Here is a 10421-nt window from a genome sequence, read left to right as displayed (position 1 = left end):
GAATTCCATCTACAAAGCTTCAACAGACCCCCTCCCCGGTTAAGGCTGGGTTTCAACTGTTTCACACAGAATGTTTCCTTGACACCTCTCTCAAACCATTTCTTCTCTCTGGCTAAGATTTTAACTTCCTTGTCCTCAAACATGTGGTTAGTGTCTTTAAGGTGGAGATGAACTGCAGACTGAGGTCCACTGGAGCCCTCTCTGTGGTGCTGGTATAGCCTTTTGTGTAAAGGTTGCTTAGACTCACCTATGTAGTGAGACTAAGCAACATAGACTAACCCAGTCTTAACCGGGGAGGGGGACTGAGACACGCTTTGTCCCCTGTTTACAATGGGGTACTCAGTTCAAAGCAGTTTCAGTCTTTTGTTCATGGTAATGAGTCCTTCATGTCATCAGGAGAGTCATCAAGGGAGCCATCAGGAGAGGCTTCCGTCCCATCATTAGGAGGGACAGCTACCCTGTCATTAGGGGGTGCTAACTAGCGCACAATAGGTGCTAATTAGAGCTATTGTTAAGTCACTAGCCTATAGCAGTCTGCCTCTCGGTAGGAGGGGTCTGGTTAGGTTTAAAACTCCAGCCCTTGTGGCTTCTGTTTATTCTTCTCTACAAGAGTCAAGACAGAAGTCAGACTACCAGAGCAAGAATTTTAGCTGAGGAAGCTTCTGCGATTTGAAGCGAAACGTCCTCGCGTCAAGCAACCCAGTCCAGTCGAAGATTCAAGCTTCTCTACTATGGAAACCACCTGGACAACTGAGAGCCTACACAGAAACAATTACGTATGTGCACACGCACGTCCTCCTGCAGATGGTGTTAAAAGGAAAATTAAGTATTTGTTATGGAATTCTCCCCAGATAAATATGTTTTCTTCATTAAAATGAGCTGGAATTTTGAAATGCGTTACAATGCTTTTATTTCAGCAGAAACTACATTTTGTCAGTTTGGTGACAGGTTTTCTTTTTTGTTTTGTTTTTTTTTTGTTTTTTTTTTTTGTTTTTTGTTTTTTTTGCACAAATGTTTTGCGTGTTTCTGTGATTCTGGTAAAATTCACTCAGACGCTTGTGAGCAACAGCGTCCTCTGATGACATCACTTTGCAGCTCCACGCTCAGAAGGAGCGGTCACAGTCCAGGGCATGCTGGGTAAGTAGTGAGCAAACCACTCCCCCCAGCTGCTCCTCAGCTCTCCCTCCTCCCACCTCCTCCTGCCTCCTGTCACTTCCCAACCCCCAACCACCCAATCCAGTGCCTCCCTCTGCTCCCCTGCCTCCTCTCTCTCCTCCCTCAAAATAACACTGTAGCACCTCCTAGAAGTAGCTCCTCCTCCTGCAGCGAGGGGACACTCCTCCATCACCTCCTCCTGTTGGTTTAACACTCTGTATATTGTCTTCTTGTACACTCGCTTCTCGTCCCTCCCTTTTTCTCCTTCTCCTGCTGGCTCCAAGCTTATATGATATTGTTCTCCTCCTCTTCCTTCCCCCTCCCTATGGACAAAGAGTACAGAGCGGTACAGCATCACCGCTTCTCCTGCTGTCACCTCCTGCTGCACCTCCTTTTTGTCCCTAGGGTTGTACACCAAAAGCTTCACTCCCTCACCTCTTTGTCTCCCTCTCCTCTTCCTCGCCATGTTCCTGTTCCAGAAAACCAACATAATCATAGTCACCAACGTGCATGCTCCTGAGGCTGTACACAGAAAAACACAACCTGCAAACAACCAGAAACAGAAAATGCTACCGCCCACAACCGCCACATGTCGCCGACCACCATCAGGTGCTGTGACCGCTGTAGAAGGTGCCAACATGGAGGTGACCCCTGCTGCAGAGGCCGGCGTCAGGACGCCGACCTCTGCAGCAGGGGTCATCGTCAGGAGGCCGACTCTTGATGTTGGAACATGATCGGTCCCTGTGGGCAGTGACGTACCACCTGGAGATGGTGTGGCCTCAGCAATGCTTTCAGCTGTGGATCCAACAGGAGGACCAGTATCTCCTCTGACCTCTGACCCTGAGTGATGGGACCATTCAATGAGACTGGTGAAGAGTTCCTGCAAGGACCATGTGACGACACGTTCAGTGTCTTGGTGTGTTACCGCGGTGGTCGTGGAGCTGTCATGTGTCGACGCTGGAGGACTCGTATGCACAGCTGCGGTGGGAAGAAGTGGCACAGTCGTACCTCCATCGTCATCCGTCTGGGTTTGTGTCAGCAGGTTGGCGTCTTCTCTCGAGTTGGACGCTAAGCACAGGTCGGACTCATTCAGACTGGATACAGGTTTTCCTCTGTGTTCTTTTGGAGAATCACAAACCTGACAAACAGATAACACAAAAACCATCAACACCAGCAAACCAGACTTTACCAATTTAATGTCCCAGAGACAGATTTTTAAAGTTCCTGAGACTGAGACTTTATCTGGACTTTGGATTCTTTAAGCTATTTTATCCTGAGCTGTGAAAAACAGTCCAAATGTCCAGACCTGACAGGATTCTAATCCCTCCCGTGTGTTCTGGGTCCATACAGGGGGACTCCTCCTCCAAGACAAATCTTCCTCTGAGCCATCTCACCAGAATCTCCAAAGGTGAGTCCGGAGACCACAAAGCAGCTGGGATCCTTTCTGTCCAGTCTGAAAGTTCAAGACCAGATGTTGAGGCTTGGTAAAACTCAGAATTCCAAATTGGATCCTTCCATCCGAATAAATGTCCAACGCCCAATTTCCATCCGGACATACTTCAGTTCCTGGGGCAGGAACTCAGTCCTGAATCTGAGGGAGCAATCCACCCATTTCCAGCAGATTAGATCCTCACCCACATAACAAGGTAATGTTCTGAAGAAACCATCAGAATGCACAAACAGTCTTAATGGACCACAGGTGGATGAGAGGTAAAAAGCTGGACCACTGTTCCAGAATTTGACTGGAATCCACATTGTATGTCCTGAATCTGAAGTGGGACCTTCTGTCAGACACAAGTCCACAAAAACCAGAAGCCTCACCTGCCTCTCTGTTTGAGCTGCTGCTATCAGACAGACGGTATAGGACCATTAAAGCAAGAACAAATAGACAGAAAAACAGTTTCTACCCAAATGCTCTTAGAGCTTTGAATACCACTGGAACCAAACAGCCAGGTCACATGACATACTTGAAATGAGTGCAATATTTGTTTATGTGCAATATCCACTGCCACTGAAATATCCACAGTTTTGTGCAATTTTTTCTCTTTTTTTATATGCAGTCTCTTTTATGCTTTATATTCTTTATAATTTTTTTCTTTTTAATTTGCGCTCTGGACATACTTCTTTCATTCTGTTAAATTGTATGTTTCTTTTCTTTTCCTCTTCAGACCTTTAAAGTCTGCATGTGGCTTACTCAGGTTTATATTTGCACCTTACCTTTTGTTGTACTTTGCTACAATGACAATAAAGAATCTGTATATTGATTAGTGATGCTCAAATGAAGCAATAAAGCAGTATTGAACATGAGTTCATTCATTCAAAGTTACATTTCAGTAACATCTAGTGGTGAAATACTAGACAACACTGTCAAAATATGTTCAGCTGAGTCAGTATATGTTGACTAGTATCTGGAATTGAGAGGTGTGCTTTAGGAAATAAAGTATGTGCAGGGAAGGTGGACTGTGCTTGTGTAACTCAGGACAGTCATGAATTTTGGGGATGGGAATTCAGAGGTTTTTATTGAGGAATAAGAGTTTTTCCACTGTTTTTAGACTCAGGCGATTTCTTTTTTTTTTTTTTTTTTTTTTTTTGCTGACAACTTCTCCAGCTTTTGAAAAAACATGTTCACAAGGAACAGATGAGGCTGGTATCCATAAATATTGTTTAGCCAACAAGAATAAATGTGGGTAAACATGTCTGTGGTCATTCCAGTACACCAGAGGATCCTCTGATCTTTGCAAGGGAGGATCAGTCATGTATCTCTGAACTTCAATCGTGGCATCCGATGTATAATTCCTGTGAGCTCTTGCTTGTGATACATCTCGAGTGAAACGTGTCCAAAGGTTTAAAGCTGAAAGACAAATAAAGATTGGACAGTCAAGAACACAGACAGGTTTCTGTGTGTGTGTGTGTGTGTGTGTTCATAATTACCAACTTACAATTACCTGTAGAGGACGGATTTTGTGCATTTGTTGCTGGTGGAGCAGAAGTTGATGGATGATCTGATAAGGTTTCTACTTGTGTGTGCCTCACCACTGCTGCACGTTCAGCTGTAAGTTTCCTCATAGCATTGTGGGCCTTCTCTGGACTGTAAAATGCTGCTGTCACATTTGTTGTTTTCATGATTGCTTCCCGGCTTGCTTGAAATAACATCTTCACTAGTGGAATCACCATTGAACCAGACACTCTCCTCTCCTGGGACAGCTCCACAGTTGCTGTATAGACTGGGGCGAGCACTTGGAGACAGGCTGCGATGGTTTCATATTCCTCAGACGAAAGAGGATGGATATCTGTCTTCAGCGATGCCAGAGCTGCCCCGACTGTCTGCTTCTCATTGTACAAGAGCTGTAGCATCATAAAGGTGCTGTTCCAGCGAGTGTCCACCTCCTGTATGAGCTTCGTCACAGCACACTTCATTTGCTGTTGCACCTGTTTTGACTTTTTCTTTGCCGGCAGTGCTGGACCTAAAATAAGTCACCACTTTTCGTGCCTTTGTGCGCAGATCTGCTGGGCCAGGCGTTTGATCCAGGGATTTTTTCACTACCAAATTGAATGCATGTGCAATGCAAACAACATGTCGTAAGGTGAGCTTGTTTGCAGTGGACACCATGTTTGCAGCCGCATCAGTCACTAGGCATTGAACCTTCTCCTCCAGTCCCCACTCCACCATCAGAGACCTCTGAGCAGCTGCAGTGTTTTCAGCAGTGTGGTCTTGGGGGAAAGGCAGCACTCCTCAAAGTAAAGTGGCCATCTTCATGTCATCCAGCACACAGTGACACGTTACTGCCAGATAAGCATCCATACTGGTGGAGGTCCACATATCAGAGATCAGACTGACTCCCTCCACGCTCTGCAGTTGAACCTTGACTTTGACCTTCTCCTCCTCATATTTCTCCTTCACCATCTTCTTCAGAGCCTGTCTGGAAGGCAGAGTGTATGTGGGGTCAAGCTTTCCCACAAACTCTTTGAAGCCTGGATCGTCCACAGTGGTCAAAGGCTGAGAGTCCTTCACCAACATGTTCACCAGAGCCTCATCCAGCTCCTGCTTTCAGTCCACTAAGACAGAATCAAACAAATAAAACTGTTATTTGACATCATGTTACTGTAACATTTTAGTGGTGTGTGTGTAGACTTGTGTGAGTAATCATATCTATTGAACATAACCTACCACGAACAGTGATCTCCTGCTTGTTTTCATGCATCGAGGACATATTGTTATTATACACCAATTGCATGGAACAATGCAAGAACTGGACCTGTATGAAGAGTAATGATCAAACAAGAACACAAACTGTCAGGTCGTAGAAATCACTTAAATCACCGCACAGGCAACTGTACCTAACTTACAGGCTGCTACATTACTAGCTTTTAAGTTGCTTGTTTCGTAATAAAGCACTCACCTTATTAGGACTGATCAGCTCAAAGTGTTCCCACATTTGAGAACGGCTTCTCTTCCTGGTTGGCTCCATGTTGATCCAAAAGCAGTGATGATGATGATGATGATAACAACTCCGACAACAAACCCACATGTTGTTTGTTGTGATGGGTGCCTTTAAGGTGTGTTTTGGCACGCAGAAGCTTCCTGAAGCAAGTCGTGCATCAGCGACTCATCTCGTGATATGAAGCGATTCATTCGGGACTGAAGCAGTCACTGCTTCATACGTTCTCGCTTACGTCATTTTCTCTGACGCAAAGCGAGCTTTAAAGCAGTGGTTCAAAGAGAAAGCAACTTCGAGTTTGAAGCAAGGGTCAGAGCTTTGGTGTCAGACTGACATCACTAATCTTGATCACTTCCTGTTCTTGTCATTGTGGAAAGTGAAGTTTGCTCTCTTAACACCCTGCTTATTGTATTGAACGAAGAAGAACGGTTTCATGTTAGCTTCAGTGCAACTTCAAAGTCAACAAACACGGAACAGCACAGACACACAGATCAGAGACTGCTTGTTTGGAGTATTTTATGAATCACTTGAAAGCCCTGCTGACCTGCTAGCTGCCAGGGCCTTCTGTCTGCTGATGCCTGCTGGCTTGCATGTTGTTGGAATCTCTTAGCCGCCGGAGCCTGCTGGCCTGTTAGCTGTTGGAGGCCACTGGCTTGCTAGCCACTGGAACCCACTGGCTTAAACTGCCGAAGTCTGCTGGTTTATCAGTTGTCAGAGCCTACAAGTTATCAGCAGTGGGACTCTGACCATCGCTTGTTACGGAGGGGTGGGCTGAAGCAGAGCTGTTAGCTGTGCTCCAACATTTACTTAATCTTTTTAGTCAATATATTTATAGATACCAAGATGGCGGCAGGTAAGGTTGGCATGTTTGTTGAATCGATTTTGCTGGTGTTTTTTATAGGCCTCCTAAAGAAGTGGACTTTTATGAACTCATGGATAAAGTATGTAATGATGATAACAATGTGAATAAATGTACTTAACAAATCAGATAATATACTGGTGTGTGCTTTAACAAGGTTCATGCAATCTTACAGTTTACAACAATGAATCAATGTTCCTACAAGGCTAGCTAGCTCTTGTGAATCCATTTTGGATCTCATAATGGTCACTGAAGAGTCTAAAATAAGTTTAGCGGGTGTACTGTGTGCAGGTCTCAGTGATGCACTGTACACAAAAGGTCAAATGTTCATTGATTAGTAAACATAAACTGTCAAGGTGCGATGTTTGAAGTACTATGGATTAGGTGGATTGAAGTGCTGAGTACTGCAGATTGGGAATAGCTGGAAAGGTGTATGGATGGTGTAACAGTATATCTTCCCCCCACCCTGGAAATCCCCCCCCCCCACCGCTGAAAGACAACATTCCTATAGGGCAGCACTGATTAAAGCATACCCAAACCTTGATATGGCCCAGTCAGGATAGAGCAACCTTTAAACTGTATATTTCATGGATGTTTTATGGTCCCAGATGAAGCACAGTTTAACTAACAGTGAACGATATCGGTATTCTTTCTGTATGTATCTATAGCTATCTACAATAGTAATATTTCCTATTCTGATGTATTTTTAAATCCCCCTTCCAAATATAATCTACAAATATATGGACCTGATTGACAACCTGAAATATAATAGAACATCTGTCCATGATGGGGTGGGGGTAACATATCGTGACCTGGATATCTTCCCCCTCCCACCTCAACATCAAGCATTCTGTATATCACTAAATTCAGCCAGACATAACCTTGGCAGTATTAAACAATGATGTAGCAACCTTCAAACTACATTCTTTATTACTTTACCGAAGTCTCAGGTCTATTTTAGCCTTACTAGGAGGTAATTAACTGATAGACACCTTTTTTAATCAACTTGGGGCTACCTGCCAACTCACAGTCAACTAAAAGCTCCAGCCCTGTGTTACTGATCCCTATTTGAGCATACCCTGCTGAAAGGTATCTAATTCCAGCTCTCATCAAGTGGACCGATTACTCTGATTTGATCAACAAAAACAAGCAAAACTCAAAGTTCTTGTTCGACACAGTGGCAACACTTATTCATGGACAACCACCTGTAAGTCCCTCTCCTTTTACAGTACAAGATTTCTTGGATTACTTTGAGAAGAAAATATAAGACATTGGGTTAAACATATCCCAACATGCCTTAATCCAGCCACTACACCCTGCTATTGAGATGGGCGCCATTACTGAGGAATTAGCTGTTCACGGACTGGCACTGCCCTACTTGGCGGTTCAACTTAAGCCCTCTGTACCGACCCAGGCTCTGCACTCACAGGACACAGGATTGCTCTGTGTCCGTAGGGTGAATAAAAAGTATGTGGGACATAGAGCTTTTTCCTATCGTGCCCCGGCCCTGTGGAATGATCTCCCTGTGGTAGTGAGGCAGTCAGACTCTGTGGAGACTTTGAAGTCACATCTAAAGACGCATTTGTTTTCTGTTTTATATGATTAATATGTTGTTTACCATGCTTTTATTCTTTTTTGTTTTTTACCTTTTTAATTTTTAACCCGTTTCTAACCCTAACCCTAACCTTTTTAACCCGTTTTTTTTTTTATCATGCTTTTTACCTTTAGATGATGCTCTTTGATTTTTTTTTTTTAATTTAATTTGTTTTGGTTGTTATTGTTTTTATGTGAAGCGCCTTGAGATGACGCTGTCAAGATTTGGCGCTCTATAAGTTTAATAACCCCTATGAAGGAGAGTGGTTCCGGAGCCGAGGCTGTGTGTGGAGTTGAAGCCCACCAGATCTAACTGGTATCGCTCCACCTCCCGCACAAGCTCTGGCTCCTTCCCCCACAGCTAGGTGACGTTCCACATCCCCAGAGCCAGTCCCTGCCGCCCGGGTCTGGTCCGTCGAGGCCCTCGACTTTCACTGTCACTCAAGGGACAGTGCACCCGACACCAGTGGTTCCCCATGCGGGTGGTGAGCCCACAGGGTGGAGATGGAAGGTCCACATTGCCTTTTCGGGCTGTGCCCGACTGGGCTCCGTGGCAAGCCCAGCCACCAGCGCTCGCTGACGGGCCCTACATCCAGGCCTGGCTCCAGATGAGGGTCCTGAGCTTTCCCCAGGCCGGGTCACATTTCCTCTACCTCGTTCTATCATGGTGTCTTGTGAACCATTCTTAGTCTGGCCCCTCGCCTGAGACCAATTTGCTATGGGAGACCCTACCAGGCGCACAAAGGCTCCAGCCAACACAGCTCTCAGGTTCATAGTGGCACACAAACCTCTCCACCACGATAAGGTGATGGTTCCCAGAGAACCATCACCATCATGGATTGCCTACTCCAGGTAGGGAATATGGTCTTGACCCAAGTGAAGGAGTTCAAGTACCTCGGCGTCTTGTTCACGAGTGAGGGGATGATGGAGCATGAGATTGGCTGGAGAATCGGCGCAGCAGGGGCGGTATTGCATTCGCTCTGCCATATTGTTGTGATGAAAAGGGAGCTGAGCTAAAAGGTGAAGCTCTTGATCTAGTGGTCAATCTTCGTTCCTACTCTCACCTGTGGTCATAAGGGTTGGGCCATGACCGAAAGAACAGCAGCCGAAATGGGCTTCCTTAGGAGGGTGGCTGGTGCCTCCCTTAGAGATAGGGTGAGAAGTTTGGTCATCCATGGGGAGCTCAGAGTAGAGTCACTGCTCCTTTGCATTGAAAGGAGCCAGCTGAGGTGGTTTGGGCAACTGTAAAGGATGCCTCCTGGGTGCCTCCCTAGGGAGGTGTTCCAGGCATGTCTATTTGAGCCACTGCAGTCTGCTTTTAGAAAATATCATTCCACAGAGACGGCTCTCACTAAAGTGGTGAATGATCTTATGCTTAAAATGGATTCAGACACCACTACGGTTCTGGTACTGTTATAGCTTAGTGCTGCTTTTGATACTGTAGATCATCATATTAGAGTCGATAGGCTTAGAATGATTTTGGGATTACTGGGAGTGCCCTTGCATAGTTGACGTCATACCTGACCAGTCGTTCTCACTGTGTTTTGTACAATAACACTACCTCTAACCTTAGTGACATGAAATTTGGGGTTCCACAGGGGTCCATCTTAGGCCCCCTGCTTTCCTCCCTTTATATAGCACCCCTTGGGCACATATTACGGCCTATGTGGGATCACCTTTCACTGCTATGCTGATGATACTCAGTTATACATGCCGATAACTGTAGGGAATCTCAATCATATAAAATCCTTAGAAGATTGCCTTACATCAATGAGAAGCTGGATGTCTAGCAATTTCCTGCTTTTGAACTCTGATAAGACTGAAATGATGGTTCTTGGTCCAGTGAGACATCGGCATTGGTTTGACCAGCTAGCGCTTAGTTTAGGTTTGTGTGTTATATATCATATGCACAAAGTGAGGAACCTTGGGGTAATTTTTGATCCTATGTTGTCCTTTGACCTCCACATTAGAGATATTACGAGGACTGTTTTCTTCCACCTGTGAAATATAGCAAAGAGTTGTCCCACCCTGTCTATGACCGATACTTGAGACCCTGATTCATGTGTTTGTCTCTTCTAGATTGGACGACTGCAATGTTCTATTTTCTTGTTTTCCACAGTCCAGCATTAGGGCTCTCCAACTGGTTCAAAATGCTGCTGCCAGACTTTTGACATGAAGCAGAAAGTTTGACCACATTACACTCATTTTGGCGTCTCTTCACTGGCTTCCTGTGCCAGTGAGATCAGATTTTAAGGTTCTGCTACTAGCCTATAGAATTGTTCATGGACTGGGTTAGGGTTAGGCTAACCCTACTTAGCTGACCTACTTAAACCCTACGTACTGGCCTGGGCTTTGAGTTCTCAGGGTGCAGGACT

The 10421-nt window shown here is 45.2% G+C and overlaps 1 protein-coding gene across 1 annotated transcript in view; it reads right to left on the bottom strand.

Annotated features, from left to right (window-relative positions):
* Positions 1-1084: 1084 nt before the first annotated feature.
* LOC117504788 (platelet glycoprotein Ib alpha chain) overlaps positions 1085-10421 on the bottom strand; it is a 29251-nt gene continuing 19914 nt past the window's right edge. Inside the window, exons 6-7 of the mRNA XM_034164285.1 lie at positions 1729-2293; positions 1085-1677 (exon numbers count right to left, since the gene is read on the bottom strand). Coding sequence (XP_034020176.1) covers positions 1085-1677; positions 1729-2293 — 1158 coding nt within the window. The remainder of the gene's footprint in view (positions 1678-1728; positions 2294-10421) is intronic.

Source organism: Thalassophryne amazonica, chromosome 23 (genome assembly GCF_902500255.1).
Source record: "Thalassophryne amazonica chromosome 23, fThaAma1.1, whole genome shotgun sequence".
In the NCBI taxonomy this organism is placed as follows: Eukaryota; Metazoa; Chordata; class Actinopteri; order Batrachoidiformes; family Batrachoididae; genus Thalassophryne; species Thalassophryne amazonica.
Note: the sequence above shows the minus strand (reverse complement) of the source record. Positions and strands in the feature narration are given on the sequence as shown.